This window comes from Lemur catta, chromosome 11 (assembly GCF_020740605.2).
Source record: "Lemur catta isolate mLemCat1 chromosome 11, mLemCat1.pri, whole genome shotgun sequence".
NCBI lineage: Eukaryota > Metazoa > Chordata > Mammalia > Primates > Lemuridae > Lemur > Lemur catta.
Window position 1 is genome coordinate 48,898,482 of NC_059138.1, and position 27,649 is coordinate 48,926,130.

Below are 27,649 nucleotides of genomic sequence, written 5' to 3' on the forward strand. Positions count from 1 at the left end.
AGTCCCAGCTTTTCAGGAGGCTGAGGCAGGAGGATCACTTGATTATAGGAGTTTGAGGTGCAGTGAGCTGCACTCTAGCCCAGCAACAGAGCAAGACCCTGTCTTAAAAAAAAAAAAAAAGAAAGAAAATAAAATTCTTAGAACCACAACCACATTATTATTCACTTTTATCTCGCTTTTTGTTTTGGTCTACATGATGCTATTTGTACCAATCACTGTGTTACTCTCAAGTAGGTGATTACTGGCATTTTGAGTGAGATAGTATTTTGCAGGACTGTCCTTCATATTACAGGATGCTGTGTCCCTTTGTCTCACCCACAAAATGTCAGTAATGCTCTTCAATTATTATGCCAAACAGAAACATTCCACACATTTCCAAATGTACCCTATGATCCCATGGTTGAGAATCACTGAACCACCATCTGTCTGTGTGTGTGCAGTGACTGTCAGAGTTACCTTAGAGACATTAAAACTTTATTTCTTCCAGCAAGAAATGTGACTGTAGTAAGAATTCTGTAATCCACCCATTATTTGTAACCTTCTGACTAAAATCTCTTGTTTCTTTTTTTAAGTTAGGGGACAGAGATCAGGAAATGTCTTTATAGAATGGGCATGAATATTTTAGGCTATGCAGGCCACATAGGTCTTTGTGGGATATTCTTTGTCTTTAAATAACCCTTTACAAAGGTAAAAACCATTCTTAGTCTTGAGTCACATTTGTCCCCAACTGTGGTTTGCTCACCTTGACTTAGGTTATTTATCTAGAATCACTTCAAGTTATTATAGCTATGATCTTAAGGATCCATCAAATAGTAAGAGAAATGACATGAATCAAGTGCATTGCTATTGGAAATTACATTCCTCTAATACTAAAGGGTATTACATTCCTCTCACATGCTGAGAGTTGTCCGAATGTAATAAACTAAATAAACACCACACATTATATCAGTTCCAAAATCATTTCCTACGTGGATTTACCTATAGGTATGACTTGAAAGCACCAAAAGAAATCACATTTCTTCTAGTTAGTCTTAGTTCTATATAACCTTGAGCAGACATTAATCAAGTCTGAGCCTCAGTTGACACACCTTTAAAGTGATTATACTCTGATCTCTAAAGTGCTGGTCACTCCCCAAAATGTGGTCCTGTGAAATAATAGTATCTTAAATTTATATCTTGTTTTTAAGAGCACTTTTGATCCTCACAACAACTATATGAGTTAGGCAGAACAGATAAAAATCTCTGAACATTAGTTTAGATCAAAGTAAGTTATTTGCCCAGGTTTACTTTGCTACGAGTTGATGTTGCTAAATGAAAGCCTAGTGTTTGGAGACTACCAGTCCAGATATCTATATGGCTTACCAGAACGTTCAAGAAAGTTAGTTTTTACTAAGTTCCTATCTCTGCAGGTTGGCCTTAGTGTGTTCCAGTTACTTCCTTACATTAGAAACATTTTATGGACATATATATACCAGGGGTTAGCAAACCTTTTCTATAAAGGGACAGATAGTAAAAGTATTTTAGGCTTTATGGGCCTTATAGTATCTGTCACAGGATCTCAACTCTGTTGTAGTGTGAAAGCAAGCATAGAAAATACATAAACAATGAGCATGGCTGTGTTCCAGTAATACTTTATTTACAAAAATTGGCAGCAGGCTGGATTTGGCTATGGGTCACAGTTAGCCAACCCCTGATCTGTATGCCATCTCAGACAAATCCATTAGATTTCTTATCTCTCATAAGAAATTTAAATGACTTCAGGTCTCCAGACAAATTATTCATTATGAAATTGCCTTCATGACAGTTGATTACACTGGAAAAATTTAAATTTACAAAGCATTTTATTTATTATTGTCCTTGTTCTTATCACAGCTTCAACAGACTCCCCTGCTGCTACTGTTGACTCGGAAACAATAACACTAAACAGTGGAACACTACAGACATTTGAGATTCTCCCAGTGAGTAATACTTCAAAAAATAGATATCAGCCATTTTTAATTATAAGATTAGTTGGTATTGTCTTTAGAAATGTTATCATATAAGCAGATGAAATATAAAAGTCTGAGGCCAGATGGATGGTAGACTAGATATAAATCAGACTTCTACTTTTATAATTAATTTTAATCTGTTTTTTTATTTATATATAAACCAGTATGTTCTTTATATATATGAAAATGACAGTGCTAATGAGTGCATACTGTAGATTTGTACTGAGTCATAAATTTATAACCAAAAAGTTCATATTGGTTATTTGAGGCAGAGTTTGTGGACAAACTAATCATGAGCTATTTAATAATACTCATTCACTAAATACTGTAGTAGCCATTGGGGATACAAAATTTAAAAGTCCCAGTGCTAAATGGTTTAGCTGCTTTGGAAAAGTCTTATAGTTCCTAAAAAGGTTACACAGAGACAAAATGATCCACCTATTCTAATCCCAGATATATCTAAGAGAAACGAAAACATGTGTCCAATAAAAACTTGTACATGAATGCTCATTGTATTGCATTATTCATAACAACCAAAAAATGGAAACCCAAATGTCTGTCAGCTGAAAAATGGGTAAGTAAAATGTGCTACTGCCATACAAATATTATTCAGTGATAAAAAGGAATGAAATACTGATACATGCTACAACATGGATGAACCTTAGAAACCAGACAACACAAAATATCATAGTATATGGCTCTCATTTATTTGAAATGTCCAAAATGGGCAAATCTGTATATACAGAAAGTAGATTGTTTGCCTATGGCTGCAGGAAAATGGACATGACGTTGATATCCTGCTTTCTAAAACAAGTAAACCTAGAATTAGTTCATATTTCATACTAAGAAAATGTAAAGCAAATTTAAATTTTGTCAAGATTTATTTATTGTGAAGAACATAGGGATATTAGTGCAAAACTTTATTCATCTTCTCCCCAACCAAATCTCAGGAGAATGGCCAAGGTAGCAAACGGTTTTCTTTCCATTTTTGGAAATTCTGCTGGCAGCTTACTTAACCTAAGCATCAGTTTCCTAATCCAGTGGTCTCCACAATGGGAATGTATAAGACAACCATTTGACACAGGTAGAAAACAGAACTTTTTTTTTTTAACCCTTCCTGTACATATACATTTGGGGTATGTGTTCACATTTTTATTTATGGGGTCACAATAAAATACTGAGAAACTTTTCAATTTATTAATATGCGATGATAACAGTACCTTATCTTCAAAAAATTGTGAGAATTAAATGTATTTAAATATATTAAATAAAATGTACATATAAAGTATTTACAGTAATGCCTGAGCATATGTGATTACATGCAAACTTTAGGAAAATGATTAGCTTTCACTTTTATGGAAAGGAAGAAAATTGAGTCCCTGCTGAGTTCTAGGTACTTTATAATCATTTCTAATTGTAACAACCCTTTCCATGAGAGGTAGTTATTATCCTCACTTAAGCAATAATGAAACCTGTATTTAGGGGATTCAGTACACAGGAGAGTTGTTTTGCCTAAGTCCATAAGACTACATTGGACTAAAAAACAGGCTGTGTGATTTTAACTCCTAAGACCTATCTTAAGTACAAGTACTTTTCCTGTTTAGGGTATCAGGATAAACCTAACTCAGATTTTTATGTAGAAGCTTACAGTTGTGAAAGGTTTATTAGTAAATCTGTTATACTTCCTCAAAAGATAAATGTATTATTAGTTAGCTTTTCAAATGTTTCTTCAGTAGAATATTGCTAATTGCTATTTCTCTATATTTTTCCTTAATATAAAAAATATTTCCTAAAATTATGCTATAAAAATGCATTCAAGTAAACACTGCTATTGTGCCTTTTCAAAAACACGAATTTTTGTTTTTTTTTTAACTTGAGAGATAGCCAGTTTTTAATGTGCTACAGAGAAAGGATAAAGAGGGACAAATGGTTGTGCTGGGTTACTGCACTGGGAACAGTGTTCATACAACTGTGTCTTGGTGCCCTGAAACAAATAGTGGAGACCAGACCATAGGAATACACCAGAGCAAGGAGCACACAGTAAGTGTCTTACCTCTTAAACCTCCAGGCTGAGTAATGACTTGAGACAGATAAATAGTAAAGAGTAATATACCCTTCGTTTTATTACCTGTTCATACCTTCACAATTGGTAAGTACATTTGTGGCTAGTAAACTAAAGCGAGTCCCTGTTTGGGTTATAAAAGTAGACTTAATCATAGTCTGTTGAACTCTTTTTTCTTTTTCCTTTAGTCCTTCCATTTACAGCCCACTGGCACTCCAGGCACCTATCTACTTCAAACAAGCTCAAGCCAAGGCCTTCCCCTAACTCTGACTGCTAGTCCCACAGTAACCTTGACAGCTGCTGCGCCTGCTTCTCCTGAACAGATCATCGTTCACGCTTTATCCGTATGTTACATAAATTACTTGATTTTTGAGTACCTGTTGTGGACCAGGATTAGTTGATACAAAATATAAGCACCGAACAATGAGGTAGTCCAGTTAACCAAATTAATTTTTCCTACTGCTGTTGTCCCAAGCACAATGTTTTATGCCATCACTGTGCCTTCACTGGGATATCTCTCTCACCCCCTGTATCCCCTTAGGTGAGATGGATGCTATTAGGAGAGCAGGGGCCCCAGCAGGCAAAGAACAGGGGTTCTAGGAAAACAGTAATAACATTGATAAATTTATGTCATTTGTTGTGTAACTTTAATAGGTACTTTCTCATTTTCCATTGATAATTTTTTTAATATTTTGTAGCCAGAACATTTGTTGAACACAAGTGACAATGTCACAGTGCAGTGTCACACACCCAGAGTCATCATTCAGACTGTTGCCACAGAGGACATCACTTCTTCCATATCCCAAGCAGAACTGACAGTAGATACTGGTATTCAATCATCTGATTTTCCTGAGCCTCCAGATGCCCTAGAAGCAGACACTTTCCCAGATGAAATTCATCAGCCTAAGATGACTGTGGAGTCATTTAATGATGCTCATGTATCCAAATTCAGTGACCAAAATAGCACAGAACTGATGAATAGTGTTATGGTCAGAACAGAAGAAGAAATCTCTGACACCAACCTCAAACAAGAGGAGGAATCACGCTCTGATTTACCCAGTGCTTATGTTACTGAGGTAAGTTGCACTTAAGAGAAAAATTGAATGGGTTCTGCCTTGGGCTTCAAACCTGCGGTTTGAAAACAGCTTAGAAATAATTTAAAAGGATATTCTCTGGTACCTTCCTATCTTCTTAAGTCTCACAAAATAAAGTACAATCCCTGTCTCTGGCCTCACAAGTATCAGTGAGCCAACAGTGTTGTTGCTGACAGAAGTGGGCAGGCAAAGAGATCTTGAGGCTGTTGGGGGAATAAGAAAACTAGGTTCTGTCTTACCACAGTTCCTAACTAAAACTTTCCCCTTTCCACCTGCAATAGAGAAATGTTTGTTGAAACCCATAGAAGCATTTTCCTGAGAGTGGTTAGTAATAGATCTCTGTGGTTCAACTCATCCCATTGTGTAACCTATATAGTCTTCTATATTCAGGTGACCTGTAAGTTCCTTTTTAATATCTAGAACATTAGATTATGAGATCATTAAGGTTAACTTTCATCCATTTTTGAAGACCTTAACTTTTCATTTATGTTCTAAATTTAAAATGGAATGTGTTTAAAAGTTAAGTCAGTCCTATCCAACCTATATGTGCTTGGGATCTTAAGGAAATCTAATAAGGAACATGAGTCACAATCTTTTTTTTTGAGACAGTTCACTTCGTCGCCCTCTCTAGAGCACAGTGGCGTCATCATAGTTCACTATAACCTTCTGGGCCCAAGCAGTCCTCCTGCCTCAGCCTCCAGAATAGCTGGGACTACAGGCGTGAGCCACCATGCCCAGCCCTCATCTTTTTTTTTTTCTTTAATATTATTTAGGATTTAGAATCTCCTACTATAGAAGAACAAGTTGATGAAACAATTGATGATGAAACAATACTTATCGTTCCTTCACCACATGGCTTTATCCAGGCATCTGATGTTATAGATACTGAATCTGTCTTGCCTTTGACAACACTAACAGGTACCGTAATACAACTCCCATGTGCTTGATAAATCTTATGAGGGAAAAAATCAGGCAGGTATTCACCTGTTTTAGTGGTTCTTGATCCAACAATAAAGATATTAGTGTTCTTACATTTAGGTAGAATACTTTAAATTCTTGACATGATTTAAAGAATAAATATATACATTTAAGACTAACTTGAAACTGTTTCAGATCCCATACTCCAACATCATCAGGAAGAATCAAATATCATTGGATCATCTTTGGGCAGTCCTGTTTCAGAAGACTCAAAGGATGTTGAGGATTTGGTAAATTGTCATTAGGTAATTCTTAGAAACAGGCAGTTCAAGCAAAGAAGCCACACTGTTAATTACAACATCTTTAAGGAAATAGGAGCAACTCCCCCAACCCAAGAGGTTTAATTTACCATTTTAAATAGCTACAGTGCTTAAGCCACACACATTGTTGCTGCTATGACTTTTTACCTCCTTTAAATACATCATTCGAGGTCCAGTTTTATGACAGTGTGTAGTTAAGTGGAATATGGGAGTTTTAACTACATAGATTCCTATGTTTAGTGTTATTTTGACAGTAGGAGTTTCATTCACTTCAGCTACTGAGAAAAGTTTAAAATCAAAGTTTAACTGCTCTGGTTTACAGACAGTACTATTCATCTCTAAAGGTCAGACTCAAGTAGGCCAGGTGGTATTTCAGAGAAGTCGTATCAACATGGTCTACAGTTTATCAGTGACCTTCTTCAAAAAGATTAAATATCATCACTTTGAGATCTGACCAGCATACAAGTACAGAGACCTAGGATGTGGTGGTTACTTCTGGTTAACCCATTGCTGGCAGTGGGAGCTGATTTAGTCAGAGTAAAGAGGAAAGCATTAAAAGCATTAACATTCACTACAGGTTTTTTATTACTTTAAAGGGAATATGGCATAGTAACAAAACCCACCAGAAGCTAAGCAGTTTTCCCCCTTGAGAAACCACTGTCATTAGTTTACAAAGTTAGCACTTTGAAGTAAATTAAACTAAATAGTATATATAATTACCCAGAAAAAAGTTGAGGGTATTAGAATTTGCCATTCACTTAGTGCATTAGCTGGTGGGATACAATATACCTTCTTCCTCTCAGGCAATTTTGAAAAACAAAACAAAATTTGGTTCTGTAACAAAAGGAAACAAATCAAGAGTCATTCCTATACTAGAGAAGGGTTAAGCCAAAACTAGCCAATAGGGCTTTTAATGAACATGACCCCTATAGAAAAGTCACAAAAAAACCCTCGTATAAATTATTTTATTTATTATTGTAATTAGATCTTCACAATCAAAGTTGTCTTCACCGTCTGTTTTGTTAATGTGAAATTGTAGTTATAAGCAAAAGTTGGTTGCCTAGGGAACAATTGTATATTCAGTTTAACAGAAATAAAAGAATATTTGTCTTAAAATGCAAGATTGTTTGTTACATAGCCTTTTGCCATGCAATTACATTATAAAAAAAATTTTAATTTCAAAAGTGAAAGTTGGAATGTTTAAGTGTAGCATCAGCTCCTTAAAGGAAAAGCAAAGTGATCTGTATGTCTCCCTTGCAAGAGGGAATTTGGATTTACAATTAACATGAAAATCATGTATCAGACTTCAGCAGGAGATTCTTCAGCAAACCTTAGCCAACAATTAGTCATTGTTCTAATATGTCATTTTGAAGATTCCTGGTAAGTATTTCTCTTGGCAGCCTCACCTTCCCACATCATGGAAGTACAGGTTTGCACATATACATAACATGATGATAGAAAATATGATATAGTAAATTAGCTTTCTAAATTTCGGTTCTAAGTCTCCTTGTCGATACCAGTAGATCTATAAAAGAAGAAGAAATAAAGTTTACTACCCACCGGGCCAACTATTAAAATTTTAATATATGACTAACTCTTTTTAAACTGTCAATTTCATCAGTGTTTATTACCCTAAATGAGACAGTCTCCTCCATATCAGTGCACCCAGAATTCTTATTCTTTTAAGTAGTACCATCTGAGTTTCCACATCCAAGTTTATACTTATTTCTACTTCCTCAGTTTACTTTCTTCGATGTTCAAACCTGTGTAGTCCACCAATCATTTGGCAGGCTATCCATGAACATATACCTGGATATGTTTAAATTTATTTGAGTAAAAGGTGTAACTCTTTTATGTGCAAGGGAGGACAACTTTTAAATTCATATGATTGATTCAGATTCCCAATACAAAATTGGGCTTCCACGCTGTACATATTTGTATTAAACTAATTTATTGTTAGTCACTTTAGGCTGCAGGGCCAGGAAGGCTCCCAAAGTGGGATGGGCCAGTTTTCTTCAGGTCACAGGAGTATAGCGGGATCAGTGAAATTACAACACTTGAGAGTTGTCTCCTGGTTTAATTTTAACTCAAAGAAGCAAATTACTATCACTATTTAAGCCCTATGTAAGTCAAAATAATTGTTTTTAAGGGTTTATTGTTTTGATTCTGCTTCTCAAGGGACATGAAACAGCCAATTAATGAACAACTGAACACTGAGCAGCCACCACCACTATCTTTGTTTCTTTACTGGGCCCTGTATATAGTTCTTGGGTGAAGATGAATTAAGTACATTAAATCAAATCTTTGGCCACCTGAAGTCTTTGCACTAATTTTTTCTCCCATTTTTTTTTTTTTTTTTTAACTACTAAAGGAACAGTTTCCCTTTAGGGTTACAACTTTGGGATTGAGGAGAAAAAAACAGATTTCCAAAAAATGTGCAATATTGAGAATTCTGACATGGGGGGGGTTATAATTAGAGATAACATTTTATATAGACCCAGAAAATCTGTGTCCTAAGCACTGCAACATTAAGCCCTCAAGAACACTCCATGTAAATTCTAAACAGTACTCACAAGTATGCAGGCAGTAATACTACTCAAAGAGATGCAGACGGCAAAAAATATATTCAGTGGTTTTGGAGGTAGTTGAGGGAAAACAAAAGCACTGATCAGCGTTACCTGGATGAAGAGAAATTATGTAAGGCCCTAAGAGTAATTCCAAGACTTGGTTAGACTACGGTCTAGGCAACATGATACTACAAAATGCTTCACACTATAGAATTATATCTATCACCAGGTTTGTTTTCTGGAATGTTAATATTTAATAGTTACATGTTGAAGTTATTTTTGGTACTACTACTCTACTAACCTTTCCCTCATGTAAGAGACAAAGTATCAGTAAAACTAGCTAAGAACTAGCTAATCTCAAAATAACCTCATTAAAAAAGATTAAAAGTCATTTAAACCTCATTTACAGGATAAATGATTATACTGGAAACAGTTGTGGTTTTTTGTTGTGCTTTCTGTGAGACAGGATCTTGCTCTGTCACCTGGGCTAGAGTGCAGTGGCATCATCATAGCTCACTGCAAACTCCTGGGCAAAGGTGATCCTTCCTGCCTCTGCCTCCCAAATTGCTGGGATTACAGGCATGAGCCACCGTGCCCGACTCTATACTGGAAAAAGTTCTAACCATTTTGAATATTCCTACCAAAAGTGAATATAATGAAAGCTGGTTTTGCTTTACCATTATGAAAAACACTAAAAGGTGGGTTTCTAATACCATATGCACAGATACAATATTATATACAATCTTTTTATTAAGAAGCCATGGAAAAAACTTTAAAGTTCTCTTAACAAATTTAATGAAAATGCACCAGAAAAATGTTATCACGTTATGGAAAATATAGTTTTTATTGTGATAGTACCCACCTGTGGGTACTATATAGGGATGAAAAATTGCTGTACACTGACAAAAATCTTTTTAAACTTGACCAAAGGGTAAAGGATATTCTTTAGGAACAAAATGAACTTAAGGTATTAATAAAAATGGGGAGTTACGGTGGGTTTTAACAGAAAGTTGCTGGTATCCATGACATTTTTCAAATTTACTAGGCAAGCAAACAGGGCAAACTCAAGTTACCTGAAAACGAGGTAGTCTGATTTGTGCTATTTCACTTATTCAACTGGGGGCTGGGGGTGAAAATCAAATTAGCTACTCCAGTTGCCAATTGCATTTTTGTGGTAATAAAATTAAAAGCACTGATTTAACTATGACTGAGACACATCACATACTCACGTCCTAGCCCCTTTTAAGTATTAAATTCTTTTGAGAGTTAAACCATAATACTAAAGTTCTCAAAACTTTGGCTAAGAGCCTGAGTGAGGCACAAAATAAAGATACTTACGAGAATCAATAAGGATGTTAAGCTGCCAACAACTAAATTGATGATTCGATCCTGAAAGAGAAAAAGAATTTTTAAGCCATATGACTTGGACCCATTGCACCTTCAGAACAGTACAATTCTAAGCACTGGAGTGGTTTAGAATGAAGAAACCAAGATCCTGCCCTTCTCTGAGCTCTACACATAAAACTGCCAGACGAAGCAAAGGGTACTGAGCTGTAAGAGGGGAAAATGGGCAACTGGGGAAGGTTTCTTGAAGGCACAGGACATTTACACCAGTCTTGAAGACTGAGTAGGACTGAATGGGGAAGGGAGGATTACAAATAATCCATGTGCTGCTGGGAATATTATGCACAGAAGGAGAAGGATGGGGCACTGGGATGGTCAGGCCAGAGCCTTCGTCAAAAGTATCAGGAACGAGACTTGATGATGTAGGGTACCCTGATGAGTTTGGACCAATACTTGTGATACACTTTAGGTGTCCTTGTCTAATCCAAAAATAGATACTACTCCAACAAGGCTCATAGACGAGCCAAAGCTAGAAGCAATCTCAAAGACCAGCTAGTGAGGTGGTTTTCGAACTTATTAATAGTGAAATCCTTCAATATATAAGAAAAAAATAGAACCATTTAATTAAATGAGCCTGGGGTCCTACCCACTGAGCTTTCTTGTCATTCTCATCCCCATCTCCCAACCATTAGCACAGAACGTTTGAAAAATTTCTGCTCCAATCCTAACTTTATAGGTTAAAGTAAATACAGGCCCAATGTGGTTAAGCCATATAGCAAGTTAGAAGCAACTTTGAAACTAGGAATTCCTAAATCTGGTTAGAAGTAGTTTCAGGTATAGGGACTAAAAAGTTAAAGTAGCATAATAGGTTGATTCGAAAACACTACTTTAAGGCCAATGAGAATGCCAAGAAGTTAAGTCAAAGCTGAGTTTTTAATGGATCAGTAGTCTTAAAGATTGTTTTGATAAGGTCTGAACAGAGAACAGCAGGATATGCAACTAGGCAGCGCCAATAAACAAAACCTCAGAGATGGGAAGGACATAGGAACAATCACAGAACAGCAAATGAATTCTCATTTCCAAGTTGCCTGCTTTTAAAGATAAGAATCCAAAGAAGTTAAGAGAGGCAAGGCTGAGAGGGAAAGAGTACAAGAAAGCCAAGTATTAAATGGGGTGCACCTGATCTAGCCAAGGCCACTGCAATTCAAAGGTTACAGGACAAAAGACACTGAACTTCAGCCACACCCTTACTAAGAGGACTCAACAGATCTTATCCCCATCAGCTAGAGGAGCCTACACAGCACATGGGACCCTGAAATTAGGACCAGTTGTTAATGAAGAGAGCCAGGGACAAGTCACCAATCAACCTGAACTTAGTCCAACACAAGACAAGGGGGTGTGTTTAACATAAAATGTGTATAAAGACAAAATTTGTGGGAACCCCATTGTTTTGCCTTTTGAAAAAGGTTAAAGTACACTATTCTATTCTGAGAAGCAAGAATATCTCTTCTCTATGACCCCTAGGGATTCACAAAGGTCTGTATACCTCACAACAGCTCTCCCACCGGTAGAAGCCAGCAAGGAGGTTCAGGGGAGAGACAGCCAAGAAGATGAATCACTAATTGCCAAATGGCACACAGCAAGTTGCCTACCAGAATCAAAGCTGGGGCAAATATAATAATAAAAGGACACTATGCCAAGAGTTTTCACATACCTTCTTGTCTCAAAAATCCTCGGATAAAATGATAATATGACTATTTTACAGGTGGTAACACACGATCAGGAAAATTGAGAACTTGCCCAAGATTTCAATACCAGTAAGTGATGAAAACAGGATTCAATACCAAGCCTGCTTTCCCGAACAGAGATTTCGTTCATATTCATCACCAGAAAGCAACCTAGAATGCTACACTCTCCAGTTCTAGAAAAAGGTGTCAAGTGGCAGATAGCACCTCAAAAAGCCTATCAGCGAAGTACTGCAGTAAGTGCTTATCTTTAAAGAATGAAGATTGCCTCACAAGTGATTTTTTCCAGATTGTTTAATTTATCCGTGTAAGCATAACTAGTTTTCATCATTCTAATGAAAATATGTCTAAACTTCAATGAATGCTTTCCTGCCTGCCTTCTGGACAGTCACTGAACAGAATTCCAGGTCATCTTCATGAACATCAGTTATTTTGATGCAGTGGTCCCCTCTGGGGCTCCCAAGGTGGAATGAACTCTTTAGAATATGGCAGAAATGTTTCTCACAATATTTTCTTTCTCTAAGCCAATGCCTTGGCTTCAGACCTGTTATCGATGCCATGAATTCAGATCAAAGAAACAGAAGAATTAACTTTGGAAACCCTCCCACTTCTAATGCTTTTGTCTTCTAAACTCTTACTACTCAAAAAGTGTAGTCTTTGGACCAGCAGCATCGGCCTCACCCGAGAGCCTAATAGAAATGAAGAATCTCAGGCCTCACCCCCAGACCAACTGAATCAGAATCTGCATTTTAGATCACCTGGTAATCTGTGTGCACGTTTAAAGTTGAGAAACACTGCTCTAAAGTTTAGAGTCTAAACCATTTGGTGTATTAAGTTCAAATCATAGGGTGGAAGCTTGGCACAGTGGCTCACACCTGTAATCCTTGCTCTCTGGGAAACAGGCAGGAGGATCGAGTGAGCTCAGGAGTTCAAGACCAGCCTTAGCAAGAGCAAGATCCCATCTCGAAAAGAAATAAATCATAGGGTGGAGACCCTTCCCTGAGCCCAGAGATTATTTTTCAGAGCTTTAGTAGCTCTTCCGGCTCCCAGTCACCAAACAGGATAATGGGAAATAATTAATTAAATAACTAGTTTAATTAGAACTTCAAAGGACAGTTTGGGGACTAATATGCTCTAAGCCAGTACTGGAGTACATGGAGAAAAGTGAATATTGCATTTAAACTTTGCTGTTTATGGAGTAAACTGAAACTCGGGTTATTTCTAACTTTATAGCTAGTCTCTATTAACTCATTTAATTTCTCACAGAATCTAGCTCTGTCTCCTCTCCAGTTTTATTTTTACTACTTATTCCACCTACCAAAACCATATTCCCCTACCAGAGTTTTAAACCCGAATTTTTTTTTTTTTTTTTTTTTTTTAGAGTTTTAAACCTTGTACTGTAGCTTATTTTTACTCCCCAAGGGAGTTTGACAGGATCAGAATCAGCCTGGATCCTTACCTGCAGAGAAGACAGGATAAAAGATTTAGGATATCCCTCCTTGAAGACAATGTATGTACTTATATGTAGGTATAGTTTTGAAAGGGATCTCACGTTTCCTCCTAAGTCATTTATTTATGCATTTAAATATCTATTATATTTCAGTTGCAAATACAATAAAACTCGTCTCTACCCTCCAGATGTTTACAACATCCAGAGCTCTGGAGCACACTAAGGAGAAAGGGAGTGAGGTTATCTTGGGCAGTCAGAAAAAGACTACCAGATAAAGTCAAAACCTGAAAGCTAGCAGATAAGGACAGGAAAGGTGGTTCATGAAGAGCAACGCCACAAAGACCCAGGGGAGAACAAAAGCACTGCTGTTAGAAAAAAAGGAATAAGGCAAACGGACAGGGTTAATAGTTGATCAAGTTTCATGAGAGCTGAGAGGAAAGGAGCTGGGATGAAATGCACATAAAGAGATCAGCCTGAGCCCAAAGGAGTCATGTCTTTGTCTCCTTTGAAATAAGGAGAAAAAGATGGGCGTGTGTGCAAATAGTTTGTGTCTGCGATGGTAGAAAGTACCCCTGTAAACCAAGAAAGGAGTACAGTATCACCATTGACCAGTGGGTAACTAAGTTTGCCAAGACTGACTGATTTGCCCAAGGTCACACAGCTAGGTAATGGCTAAAGCCTCCTATTAAATACTCTTTGCAAAATTTAAGCCTAATGAGCAGTTCAAAAGATCCAAGAATCCTTAGACTAATACATATAGACTCTGAAATTAGATCCAGGAGACCAAGGTGCTCATCTCATTCTGCCACCAGCTAGCAGTGTGACCGCAAAAGAATCCCTTAACCCTGTGGTCCCCAACCCCCAGGCCGCAGACCGGCACTAGTCCGTGGCCTCTTACCTTTCCACCGACCCCGATCGTGGAAAAACTGTCTTCTATGAAACTTAGGGAGGAGGGGTGGGGAGCCACAGCAGGAGGTGAGCAGCAGCGGGCCAGGGATTGTATTTACACCTGCTTCCCAACATCACTCACATCTCCACCTGAGCTCCAGTTCTAACAGTTTATGGTTCTGAATCATCAGCTTCAGACTGTACTTGGGCTAGAGTAAAAGGATCAAAGAAGGGAGCCCCCATACTTGCCTGGCCAGTCATCAGGCAGCATCTTCATACAACAGAGAGCACCCCAAACTCATTTCGAATGTTCAGGTGGTAACGATGGCCCTAGGAGGAAATTGGCAATAACATCCCAAATATGCAAAAGCTAGGATCTGTCCTCAGCTCCCTGGAAACATCCTGGTTCTAAAGAGTTTGGAATGCTAACAAATGACATTGTGTCAACCTTCCAATGCCATGGCAATTTATGTTTTGCCTACTTCAAAAATGGATTTGAAGGGCTTTTGCTACTTTAATAAAACCCTAACCCAGGTAATCAACAATGAAAAGGCCAGGGCAAAATTCCTAAAGGGGTATGGGGAATGGAAAAAAGGAGTAAAAGAATTTACAAGAAAAAAATTGGCTAAAGAATACATTTCTGATTTAAACTCAAGTGTTAGTGTGAAGATTCCTGGCAGCCAAGTGAAGTACAACAGGGTGTTTTAAATCTCACTAATAAAAGTAAGCAAGCTGGATCATCAGAAGAAGAGCCAAACTTCTGGCCCCAAGCAGAGTTTGTCCCATGAGTCATTACAAATACAGGAACACAGAAAATGCAGCTATTTCATACACAGCATTTCTTATATTGGTCCATAAGAAAAACTGAAGGCATAATGTCAGGTCATAGTTCCCAAAAGACTGAGCTGTGGTTTGGGAGGTGGGGTGGTTGAAATGCCACTCCCCAATTTCAAAACTCATGCTTCAGAGGTCAACTCTAACATCACCTCCACTGTAAATCCTTTCTGGTCACCATCCCGGGCACCTCCCCTCAGGACGTGAGATGCTCCTCTCCGAGAACTCCCAAATCACTCTGCCTAGACTTTACTCTTCTTACTACACTGAAATAAAATATACTGCCTGTGTCCTCCACTAAGAATGGCAGTTGATTAATTGTGGGCAAGATAGTCTATAGTAGTCCCTCCTTACCAGCAGGGGATATATTCCAAGACGCCTGGAACTGCAGACAGTACCTAACCTTATGTATAGTACTAGGTTTTTCAATCTGGTAACAGACAGCTACTGAGTGACTAACAGGTGGGTAGCGTATACAGCGTGGATATGCTGGATAAAGGGATGAATTCATGTCCCAGGCAGGATGGAGAGAGATTTCACATGACACAGCATGGTGAGCAATTTAAAACTTATAAATTGTTTATTTCTGTAATTTTCCATTTAACATTTTCAGACCGTGGTTGACCACAGGTAACTGAAACCTAGGAAAGCAAAACTGTGGATAAGGGGGGACTACTGTACTTGCTTTCCTTCCCTGCAGTGTGGCACACTGTTGGCACTCTATGAATGTTGGTTAAATGACAGAATTATAAAAGCAAAAGTGGCCAATAACATGGATGCCTCTCACCAATAAATAGAGGCTACTCTCCCCACTCATCTGGGGCCTGATCTGTCAGAACAGCATGTGGCCTCACCACTGCAGGGCGGCACGCAGCAGCACAGCAGAAGCTGTGGCCTGGTCCTGCAACCCAAGAGGTTGTAGCTCTCCAGCCACAAAGGCCCAACCCTAATGGACGCCTCTCTGGCAAGGCTCTGCTGAGTACAAGGAACTATCAATAGTACACCATGGGAATCTCGAGGTTTTTCTAGCTGAGTACAAGCCCAGTTACTCACTTTTTGCTAGAGCAGAACCAAGCATTAATTTCCAATGCACCACAGCTCAAACTCCAGCTGACAAATTTGTCCTTCAGCAATGCTCCTCAACACTCCAGGAAGGGGCAAAGCAAAACAGAAAGCTCCTTGCAGAAAAGAAAAACCCTGGATGCACAATGCCATGAAGACATTCCCTTCCACACTCCTGAGGACAAAGGTGGAACAGAGGGGAGGGAGACTGAAGATTCCATTTTTGGTGTTACTTCAAACTTTCTGTGTGACTCCACAAGTCATCCTCCTCAGCATCACAGGAAGCCCCATCACATCCCTCCCCAGGTGCTCTCAGTCCTAGTCAGGTCAGTCTTCATGCTCTACACCTGCAAGTGCCAGCCATCCTACTCTCTGAAAGCTGTTCCATGTGAGCAACTACATCCTGGACTACTCAGAGTCCCCCTGCTGCCCACCTCAGAACGTTCTGCCCAATAGAGCCCATGCCCCCGTGTACTCATTCTGGGCTCACTGTGCCAGGAAGGAGTGGGAGGCCAGGTGTTCCCTGCTCCACAGGCCAGCCTGGGATGGCAATTTCAGCAATATCCCATATTTTAAAAATGTATGTCCCTGGGCAGCCTCATGTCAACTGCTTCCCTTCCTCTTTTCAGTTACTTCAATTACTTCGGCACCTACTATGCCAAATCCCTCTTCCCCCAACCCTCTACCCTCCTCCTCTCCTCTACTGCCCCTAACTCTGGTCTTCACCCACATCCATTGACGAGAACATTCCCAGTCTGTTACACCAAAGCTCTGACTTGAGAGCTTCCCTACCGATTTCTGACCATGGAGTGGACAGTTTCAGCAATGCAAGGAAAACTCCTTGGTGGATGTGTTCATCTGCTCTGATGCTTGCCTTGAAAGCTGCCAAGTAACTCCCAAACCTCCAACCACCTCTAGACACCAGCAATAACCTTTCTCTGAGGCCTGTAAACTGCCCTAACTGTAAGTGCCAGTTTACTCCTCCTCTACGTTGTAAGGTCTGGGAGAGCAAGGACCAGGCCTTACTTATTCACTACTGCACTCTGGTCAACTGCATATGGCCATATGGCTGAAGTCTAGCCCAGTGCTGCACTTCCCAAGTTGTATACCCTGGCACCAGCCTGCATCCACCCAGAGGCAGAAAGACCTTTTTCTAAATCAGACAAAGCCAAGCCACGTGCCTATGGGGAATGCCACTACCCAGAGTAGAAATAACCTCCTGGTTGTACAAAGGTGCCACCTTTTGGGTGGGTGACGGCACTGGCCATATTCCTCTGCCAACCACAGTGCCCAGCATGAAATGATCAAACATTACTTGAAAGAACTAACTGGGTTTACTACAAATTCACGTTTTCTATCCTCAGCTGGGCCTTCACTGTATTTCCATGGCCTTTCATTTTGGGTTGGGTCCCTGCCTCTCTCCAAAAAGTGGTTTCAACTCCCCCTCCCCTTAGGTTCCCAGTTCCACTCTTGCAGCCTTTACTTCAATAGACATCCTTACAAGATGCCAAGAAAGAGAAGAAAGTTCCTCCTCCCCAATCTCCATTCCATCCAGCCTGAAAAGGATCAAAAAGTGATCCATTTCTCTGCCAATCCTGCACCCATCCCCTGGCTCAATTTATTACCTCCATCCTTACCTCTGTATTGAAACTCTCCCATGGAGTCCATCTCTGGCCCCAAAATCTCAAGTCCCTCCAATATCAGAAGAGCCTTCCCCCCATCCTGGTTCCCACTTTGATGTTAAACATTCATTCTCTACTCTTTCTACATTCTAAGTGGCAGGGAGAAAATAAAACAACAGATGAAGAGGGACCAGGGTGAAGACATTTGAGCAGGGGCCTTTACAAGAAAAAGGAATGAGATGTACCAGGATCTAGGAGAAGGTATTGCAGATAAGCAGTATGTGTTCTTCTATTCAATTATCAATCAAGTGCATATTACATCCCAGGCGATGTGCTAGGTGTTGGATAGCATGTGTTTTCTCATGGGGCGTATGTACTGCAGGGAAGATAGAAAGGCATTAAACAAGTTCTTGTCCTCCCTCTGCTTTAGTCGCCCTGGTCTTCTTTTTGTTCTGTGCAGCAAGTGCAAAGGCCCTGAAGCAGGAATGAGCATGGTGAATTGTGCTATGGTTTTAAGGATGCTGTCGCCTCCAAAATTCATGTTGAAACTTAATCCCCAATGCAACAGTAAGTATGGCCTTCGGGAGGTGATTAGGTCATGAGGGCTCTGCCCTCATGAATGAGATTAGCACCCTTATAAAAGGGCTGGAGGTTGAAGGGAATGCTCTCTTGCCCTTCCATCCCTTCAGCCATGTGAGGACACAGCATTCCTCCCCTCCAGAGGATGCAGCAACAGGCACCACCTTGGAAGCAGAGCAGCCCTCACCAGACACTAATCCTGCCAGTGCCTTGATTTTGGACTTCCCAGCCTCCAAGACTCTGAGAAAGTAAATTTCTGTTCTTTATAAGTTACCCATTCTGTGGTATTTTTGTTATAGCAGCACAGACTAATTCAAACTGGAAGAACAAAAAGGTCAAGGTGACTCAAGCAGAGAGAAAACAAGGATTTGTTTAATGCCTTTCTATCTTCCCTGCAGTACATACGCCCCATGAGAAAAGACATGCTATCCAACACCTAGCACATTTCCTGGGACATAATATGCACTTGATTAATAACTGAATAGAAGAATGCATACATGCACACTCAACAACCTACAACCTCCAGAAGAAAATTCAAATCCTCAGCACATCACTCAAGACTCTTCATCCAGCCCAACATTTCCTCAGACCATTCCTCCCAAGTTCTAGGTCCAGTCATAGTGGAACACTGAACGTTCCCTCACTGTTTCCTGTACTTTCCTGGCCCACCCTTTTGACTCAAGCTGGACTTGTTGCTTGGGATTTCCTGTCACCTCCTGTCAAAAATCTTACTCCTGCTTCTAGGTCTAAGATTCAGGAGTCCTCCGATTTGATGCCCCCAGGAGAACTGCTTCCTCCATGCCTCCCAGCACTTTGCTCATCCTTTTATGAAAGGGCTCCATCCCACTGTATACTCAGTACTTATCCCCCCAGCCCACACGTTCCTCAGGTCCCTGGAGACAGTGATGATCTCCTCCTGGGAGGGAGAGAAGCAAGGCAATACATTCAGCAGGTATTAAATGCTCAAGGGCACTACCTCTCGCCATTGTTTGCCTGCAATGAGTGATTCAGACCCTTGAGCCACATCCTACAATTGTGCCTCTGAAGTTTTGCATTTCTCAAACTCAAGGGTCCTAATACCATATATAAAAGTATGACTCTCAGAAACGACTTCACTTCTCTTCTTCCAAATCACAGTGGAAAACTTGTCACGAAAGCTGTAGAAATGGCCTCATCAGAAGCCTAAAAGGCAGCCCTGTAGGAATAAATGCACTGAGAAGATGTAAAATGTGGGAGGTGGTTTGTTTGGGGCCCAACTCAAGCAAGAAACCTCAGGCCCTGTCCATGGTTTAATCTGGTTCCCCCAGAGCTGCACAGCTCTGCCTCAACAGAGCGTCCTCTCACACTGTCACCAGAGACAACAAGAGGGACAGTGTCCACATGGGTGGAAAGGAAGGAGACATCTTGTCTCACTGGCTGACCGTAGGGCATGGTGAACCCTGACCATAGGTACTACTGTTCTGGGACTTTCCTAAGAAACACCAGACTCTGAATGGTGCCAAGAGCAGAGGACATGCATGAGAAAGCATTTATGAGAATACAGGCACAACCGCCCTTACAACTCTCACACTCTGAACTTTCTCTCAAACACAGAACCTCCACTGCTACGTGTGGATCTGAACACCAACTTCCCCCTCATTTCCAGCTAGAGAAAGTAAATTTATAAACATTTGTTAACTTTCTCCTTATTTCACAGATTCACATTTTGAAGCATCTTTCCGTTGTGAATATTTCTGTATACCCAAACAACCAGCGTCTCCTCACAGCTGCACACCTGAAATACATTTTCACTAAAACACCATTCACATTGAAATCAGATCACAGTAAAACGGAAAACAAACCTATTCCATATGTTTAAAGGAGAAAATGACCTCTGGAGTGGGTACCCACAGGAAGCACCCTAACCGGCTGTGCTCCAAGTTTCAGAATGGGAGGCACAGCGTAGACTGTGAGGTAGCAGCCTGACCCACCTGACTTATATTTATTCTCCTGCCATATACCTTGGGAAAGTCACACTTTTAAGCCTTAGTTTTCATGTTTGTACAGTGGTCTAACATGGGGTTGTGATGAGGATTAGGAGATAACAAACATAAAGCCCCTACAACAGAATACCTGACACCTAGCAGAGGGTCGGTAGATGGTAGCTAATATGGTATTAGCACTATTTATACCATGTCTAATGGGGAGCCTTACCAATGACAGGCTCCTCAGTGCTGCCAGGGAGCTATGCTGGCCCCATGCCCTGGCCCCAATATCTAGAGCAGCCTCAATTTCAAATGCATGCCATCACTCCCATCAGGACACTCAGGTTTACCAACCCACAAGTCCCTTCAGTGGTTCAGAAAATATAAAAAAAAAAAAAACGACTAAGCTCAGTAGACCCAGTCTATTATCACAGACCAGCAAAAATCACGTCTGCAGGGGGGAAACGCAGTAGACCATCAGCTTCTGAAAGGCCAGGCCTCAGTTTAAGTTCCTTTTTTTTTTTTTGAGACAGAGTCTTACTCTGTTGCCCAGGCTAGACTGAGTGCCATGGCGTCAGCCTCGCTCACAGCAACCTCAAACTCCTGGGCTCAAGCAATCCTCCTGCCTCAGCCTCCCGAGTAGCTGGGACTACAGGCATGTGCCACCATGCCCGGCTAATTGTTTCTATATAAATTTTTAGTTGGCCAGATAATTTCTTTCTATTTGTAGTAGAGACGGGGTCTCGCTCTTGCTCAGGCTGGAGTTTAAGTTCCTTTTATACAATATTGTATTACCCATTTACTACTGGCCTCTCTGCTATATATGGCTCAGCAGGGAGAGAGAGAAATGACTTTAATTGCACGAGAGCTTCAAGCACCACCTCCTGTTTTGATATCCAGCATATCCAGGTTTCTAAACACCAGCCTCCACCTTCTAACTGTGACTTCAGAATGTCCCAAGAATGCAGGTTACTTTTTGGTGATGCTAGATTCTTACGTCACTTAAAACTTAATGTACGTGAAATCAGGAACTGGGTAAGGCATTGCGCCTAGTGCTGAACAGGCTACAGAAATGAGGAGCACAAGGAGTAGGTGCCGGGGGCATCTCTGACAGCCAGGCTCACTGAAGGGAAGTGTGGAGAGGCTGGGTGGCCAGGAAGTTTCTAAAGTGAGGCACTAGACTGAGCAAGATTCAGATATTTGGAGAAGAAAGGACGCTCCAGAAAGGAGAAGAGCATCTGCAAAGAGCAGGGAGGCAGCTAAAGGAAAGGGGTCAGTGCAGAGGTGCTGGCCTGGGCTGGGCGTACCACAGAGCAAGGGGAAGGCCCGTGGAGCTCGACCCTCCCTCTGTACCAGCATCTCCTGAGGACTTTCCAAAGACCAATGCCTCGGCTCCACCCCCAGGGATTCCAGTCCACCCGTCTAGGTGAAGGGGAGAGAAGACATACAGAATACAGAGTAGGAGAGAAAAGTTATGTCTGTTTGTCCTTAATCGCTTCTCTAGCACAAGACACAACACAGCAGTTTGGCAGGTTGGATGAGAGGAGAGGAGACAACCGTTTCCAGTCTCTGGGGCGACTAGCCCTCCCTTGAGAGAGACAGGAGCTGTGCTCAGAGGATCACCTAGAAGCTCTGTCAGGAGGAGAGAAGCTAGAAGCCTGCACTCCTCAGAGGACAGCCTTGGGGACGCTAGGCAGGGAGAAGGAATGTGGGCACAGACAGCAATCTCAACCACAGCTTTGTTCTTAAACAGCAGCCCCCTACCCAAAAAAAAAGGCATGAAGTAGCACTCTCATCTTACACTATTTTTTGCAAGTTTGAATTGCAAAAAATAGGACTACTGGTCATGAAAAGCCCTTGCTTTTCACCATCAGTTTTAAAAAACTGGGTGATAAGGGGATAAGGGGGTGCAGGAAGTTGCCTTTGCCTTTGGGACCAAGGATCTGCGCCTCTAAGCCCACTAACTTGCCCCCTGTACGGAGGTCCTCCCTCCCCTACGGCCTCTGCTGGGGAGTTCAAAACCCGCACCTTCTCCCAAATTCACTCACTTTTCATACATCATATCCAAGAAGGAATAAAGGGGCAAGAACTGCCACCACCCTTCTTAGAGAATAAATCACTTATTTTGTGATCACTGAAAATCAACAGAATAGGCTGGTCTAGAGACCAGCTCATACTACATCCCACCAAGTGGACAGTCATCCTCGTCCCATTTGCTGTGGCTATGGGATACTGCTTTGCTTTCTCCCACTGAGAAAACCATTCCCTCGCTCCCCTCCTAAGTTCACCAGTCTAGACTGGCTGAAACTGATTTCGGATGATTTGGCCACCAGCCAGCAAGTCAAAAGATCAAGAATGACTCACAAGCCCTGAGAATAACTCAATGCCCTCCTATTACACAGACAGTGGGAAAGACTGCCTAAACTCTGTGTTGTCCTAAAGCCAACTTTAAAGGCACCTGTGGGCAGAAGAGAGGGATAAATCTCCAGGTTTTAGTTCACACTAGGGGAGGGATGGGGAATGAAAGGACAGCCTTGCTAAAGAAGTAACAGAAAAAATTATCTAACCCACGGTTTTCTCAATAAAGGCTAAGATCGATCATATGAGCTCTCTTGCTAACAAGCAGCCCACAGGGTTCTGTTTTCACAGCATCTGAAAAGAACTGAGCAGACAGAAGGGAAATGTAAATCTTTCTCTTTTACATTCCCCAGACCTAAAACTGCTTTTGAGGGTTTGCTTTTTACAGCCTTGAAGAGTTCCTGAGCTGACAGCCAGCACCCTCTCCCTCTTCCACTTCTGAGCTGGCTCTTTTTCCATCTGGAAAAAGTAAAACAAACTTTCCTTTCTTTCTATCCTAATATTGGTTTGGAGAAATCTTTCTCAAAACCCACATTCACTAGCTCACACCCTAACAGGAAGGAGCAGAGGAAGGAAACTCCTAGAGCCATGTTTCCTAAAGTACATCCTGTAGAGACCTGTCCAGTGAATACTCCTGGGGGTGGGGGAGGGTAAGAACTGGGCAAGGCACTGTGCTAGGGATAAAAAGGTGACACCACCAAAATAGTTTAGGAAGTACTACTTACCCACTCTCACCAACTACAGTTACAATGAAAATTGGTACATTAAAGCTTTTGAAAGTCCCACAATAAAGAAAACTGTTTCACAAATGTGCCTATGGAACCACCATAACTAATATTTCAGTTGCTTTAGAACTGTGCTGTAAAATATGGTAATACAGGTTGAATACCCTTATCCAAAATACTTTGGACCAGAAGTGTTTCAGATTTTGGATGTTTTGGGATTTTGGAATATTTGCATGTATATAATGAGATATCTTGGGGGTGTGACCCAAGTCTAAACATGAAATTCTTTTGTTTCATATACACTTTATATACATAGCCTGGAAGTAATTTTATACAATATTTTTAATATCTGTTTGCATGAAACAAAGTTTGGGTTATGCACTTACGCGTGGAATTTTCCACTTGATACGTCAAGTTGAAACTCAAGAAATTTTGGACTTTGGAGGATCTCAGATTAGGGATGCTCAACTTGTACTAGCCATGCACAGTTACTGAGCACCTGAAACACAGCTAGTCCAAATCTAGATGGGCTGTAAGTGTAAAATACACACTGGATTTCAGAGGATTAGTACAAGAAAAGATTGTTTAAAATCTCAATTTTTTATATTGATTATATGTTGAAATAACGTTACTTTGGGTATATAGGATTAAATGAGATTATTACTATTTCACCTGTTTCTTTATACTTTTTAATACGACTACTAAGAAATTTCAAATTACATATATGGCTCACATTATATTTCTATTGGATAGCACTCCTTTAGAAAATGCTAAGCCACGACACAGGCTTAGAAACTTCAGATATTATCTTAGTATCTGTGCCATATTTTTCACCTGAAAGAGTTGTACTGTAGCTCAGAACTTGAGAACAGTGTAAAAGAGATGAACAAAGCATTCAGACTAGAATTCATAAGATAGCCCACCTAACAATATGTAATGCCAAAAGTATCAAGGAATGAAGTCTACGGTTTTTTTGGTTTGTTTGTTTTACAAAAGATGAACACCTCTCATTTTTGTCAAAAATCTCTTAGACAGTTATGTAAGAATAAAGAATTATTTCACTTTGCCTTTCACCCCATGGCTCCACCTATAAAATTATTTCTAAACAGCATGTGAAAGATTGAGTAAATCTGGGTTTTCAGTAACTGCAATCACTATGTGCATCCAGTAATGGCAAAGACAGAAGTCCCTTCAGGGATTGCCCACAAGGGTGCTGCTCATGGGCCACTGGGTTACACATTTATTGTTCTATAGCAGATTCCGTTATCTACCACTCACTACATAACATGTGGCAACCCACTTCACCCCCTATTTTCTGTGAAAGGGCACTGGTATGTGAATGTCTAAAGTGCTTGAGAAGCACAAACTGTGTAATTAAATTACTACTGACTTCACTATTCAACTCATGAAAGCGAGTTGGTAAAATATCACTAGGGGAAAACTACTGTACAACTGGACACACAAGCCTCATTGATTGAGGTTCCACTTCCTTAGTTGTCAAACAGGAATAAGAACACCCATCTTACAAAGACATTTGATGATCAAGCAAGGGAAAGTTGAATGTGCAGCATGTTGCCTGGCACAGAGGACACAAACTTCCCTCTAGACTCTGCTCTTTGGGCTTTAGTCCTCTGCCTTCAAGTTAGGGGTTGCACCTAAAATTGAGAGGCTGTATATTGTCAGTTGTTATAAAGCAAGCAAGCTTACAAAAAGCTCAGAAAATCTGTCAGGCTATGACAGGAAGTCGGCTTTTCCCTTTCTTGATCTTCTCAGAAGTGGTAGTTCACTAACCTCAAGTTTCCACTGTGAAGTAGTTATTGTGTAATTGTCTGGCATCTGAAAGAGAGCAAGCTGGGGACACATACACACAAGGGCCAGTGATGGGTTTCTCAGGGTCCCCAGGAATCCACCCGCTCTAGCAGCCACTGTCCTCCACGGAAACGGCTCCACTGTAACATGTCCTACCCTTTCATTCCAAGGCCCCATTCCTGTGCCTTGCCCACCTCAGGCCTTCAAATAAAATCTTCATTTGCTGTGAACCACGATGGATGCCTCTCCTCCCTCAGATGCGGCACCTCAATTTATAAGAAACACAATGTTTTTTTCTCCTACCCTCAGACCAGGGGTCTCTCTGTGGAATTTCTCTATGTCTAATCACCCTGTCAGCCTCACAGAGAGAGTTAAAGGGAGAAATTTTGAGAAATCAGGAATTTATATTAACTTTTTGTCTGTAAGTAGCTGAAGCAACTATTATAATGCCCTAAAGTTGCCTAAATAATCCCAGGGCAATATACTCTTGTACTAGATAAGTACACAATAAACAGATACATTTGGAATAGTAAAGTTCTTGGATGGATTTCAAATGGATATGGATCACAGGCCATAGGAAACAAAGTCATTCAAAGTTTTGGCCCAAGCTGTTCAGAAAACATAGACATTTCTAAGTGTCTACATAAATCAATAAGTCCATTAGCAAATCACCTGTCTCTACATTACAAGACCTATGGGGTTAAAAGAGGTCAGAGGTCTGGATCAACAGAACCCCAATCGTGTGCCAACATGCTGGGGAGACACTGAACCTCTTAGCTCTTGAGACAGATGGACAAATTTCCCATATAATTGTGACCAGTTCTCCTCTGTTCCCCAATCTGTCCTTGTCCTAGCACAGATCCAACCACATCACATTTGCCTACGTATTTCCCCCACCTGACTGGGGCCCTTGGATCCCTAGGGCCAAGTATATAATAATGCTCAATATTTACAGAAACAGGAACTACTGGACTAGCCATGTTTCTCAAACCTGGAGCACTGTGGGCTGGGATTATGCAAAGCCACAAGATGGACAAGTGCATCTTCCTGGAGATCAAGCTTAATATGTTTTCTTATTAAAACATTTTGAGAAGAGACACCAAAATCTATGTAGAGTTAAAAAAATAAAGTCTTGTGGCAGGCTGGCAGCTTCCAAATCTAGGGCTATAACCCAGACTGCCAGGTGTGCAAGTTCCCAACCCTTCTGCTACAGGGCGCCTGCCAAAGCTAACAAATCCAAAAAGCCCTGGACTCTGTATGTGCCTTACCTTTTGAGAGGCTGAAAGCACTTTATTAGAGGGCAAAGATCACCAATGCCACTTTCTAAGGGGAAAAAAAACCCCAGGCTAATCATGCCTAACTACTCAGAAAGTTAATGCTGACAACAGGAAAAGAGCTCTCCTCAAATGCTGGCCCAGGACATCACTTAAGTAAGCTTTTTAAAAAGGCGTCATACTTTTCAAAGCCTAGAATAATGTACCATATATAGCTTGTTTGGGTCCAGGTATCCTTTGATCATCTCCTGGAATGGGGGCCATCATCAAAGAAACCCTCATTTCATGCCTCTTCCCTTTTTCCGTGCTTGGCTGCTTCACCCCTCAGCAATAAACCCTAGAGCTCTAAGTAAACAGGAATCCCAAGCACCTCCCTTTGGCTTTCTTACGGAACCCCCTCCCACACCCACACCTGAGCCTCTAGGTCAGTACTCCTGCTGCAGGTGCGCTTGTGCAACCACCCCATCAAAACCTCCCCTCCAGAGAGGGACTTCGCGCTCCCCAGAAAGGGCTTCCAACAGCCCAGAACTTTCTGAACTTTTCTCCAGTCCCAGCCTTCAAGGCTCTTGGCCAAACATGTCCCAAAGCAGGCAAAGAGTGGCAGGGCAAACATCTTGAGAGGAAAGCGAGATTGCAGAACCAGCTTTCTTCCCAGAAGTGCTTCCAGGGGCCGCAGGCGGGAGCGCAGACACACACACCCCACCCGACCCCGGCCTAGAGCCACGGGCCGCGCTCACCTTGGCCGACGTCTCCCCAAACAGAGGTCTGTTGTCCAGGCGAGTGGTGCCGTAGGTCCTGGTAGAAAAGTCCTCCATTTTGGGGTTTCTTCGCTCTCCCCGGGCCACTCAAAAGCGAGCCGGCGTTACCTCCCGAGGTCTCCGGCCCACGACTCCGACCGCCGGGCTCTCACGGCGCACGCATGGCCGGAGCCCCCGCGGGCCGGGGCGGGCGGGCGCTCACTGCCGGGGCCCGCGGCCGCCCCGCCCGAGCCGCGCTCTCCTCATCGCGAGCAGCTGCCGCAGGAAGTGAAAGGAAACGAACGCTGC

The 27,649-nt window shown here is 41.2% G+C and overlaps 2 protein-coding genes across 9 annotated transcripts in view; one reads left to right on the plus strand and one right to left on the minus strand.

Moving 5' to 3' along the window:
- DMTF1 (cyclin D binding myb like transcription factor 1) overlaps nt 1-7,503 on the plus strand; it is a 44,450-nt gene extending 36,947 nt beyond the window's left edge. For all 7 annotated transcript variants that reach the window (XM_045565127.1, XM_045565129.1, XM_045565124.1 and 4 more), the window contains 5 exons: nt 1,873-1,958; nt 4,239-4,394; nt 4,749-5,126; nt 5,918-6,062; nt 6,258-7,503. In XM_045565127.1, the coding sequence (XP_045421083.1) occupies nt 1,873-1,958; nt 4,239-4,394; nt 4,749-5,126; nt 5,918-6,062; nt 6,258-6,367 (875 nt within the window). In that variant the 3' untranslated portion in view covers nt 6,368-7,503. The remainder of the gene's footprint in view (nt 1-1,872; nt 1,959-4,238; nt 4,395-4,748; nt 5,127-5,917; nt 6,063-6,257) is intronic.
- Nucleotides 7,332-27,631, minus strand: TMEM243 (transmembrane protein 243). Of its 2 annotated transcripts, XM_045565133.1 has the most exons (5): nt 27,341-27,429; nt 14,626-14,706; nt 10,288-10,338; nt 8,956-9,060; nt 7,332-7,907 (listed from the first exon to the last, which is right to left on the minus strand). In XM_045565133.1, the coding sequence occupies exons 2-5, from the start codon at nt 14,635-14,637 to the stop codon at nt 7,785-7,787; spliced, it is 291 nt and encodes a 96-aa protein (XP_045421089.1). In that variant the 5' UTR covers nt 14,638-14,706; nt 27,341-27,429; the 3' UTR covers nt 7,332-7,784. The 2 variants fall into 2 exon arrangements, with proteins under 2 accessions (XP_045421089.1, XP_045421088.1); XM_045565132.1 differs by lacking the exon at nt 14,626-14,706 and having other exon boundaries at nt 27,341-27,631.
- Between the last annotated feature and the right edge of the window lie 18 nt (nt 27,632-27,649).

Coding starts and splice junctions, on each gene's coding strand:
- TMEM243 (XM_045565132.1), bottom strand. CDS start 27,418: ATGGAGGACTTTTCTACCAGGACCTACGGCACCACTCGCCTGGACAAC. Junction 9,061..10,287: donor TAACATCCTTATTGATTCTC/GTAAGTATCTTT, acceptor CTCTTCATCCAG/GTAACGCTGATCAGTGCTTT. Junction 7,908..8,955: donor GTATTACTGCCTGCATACTT/GTGAGTACTGTT, acceptor CTTCTTTTATAG/ATCTACTGGTATCGACAAGG.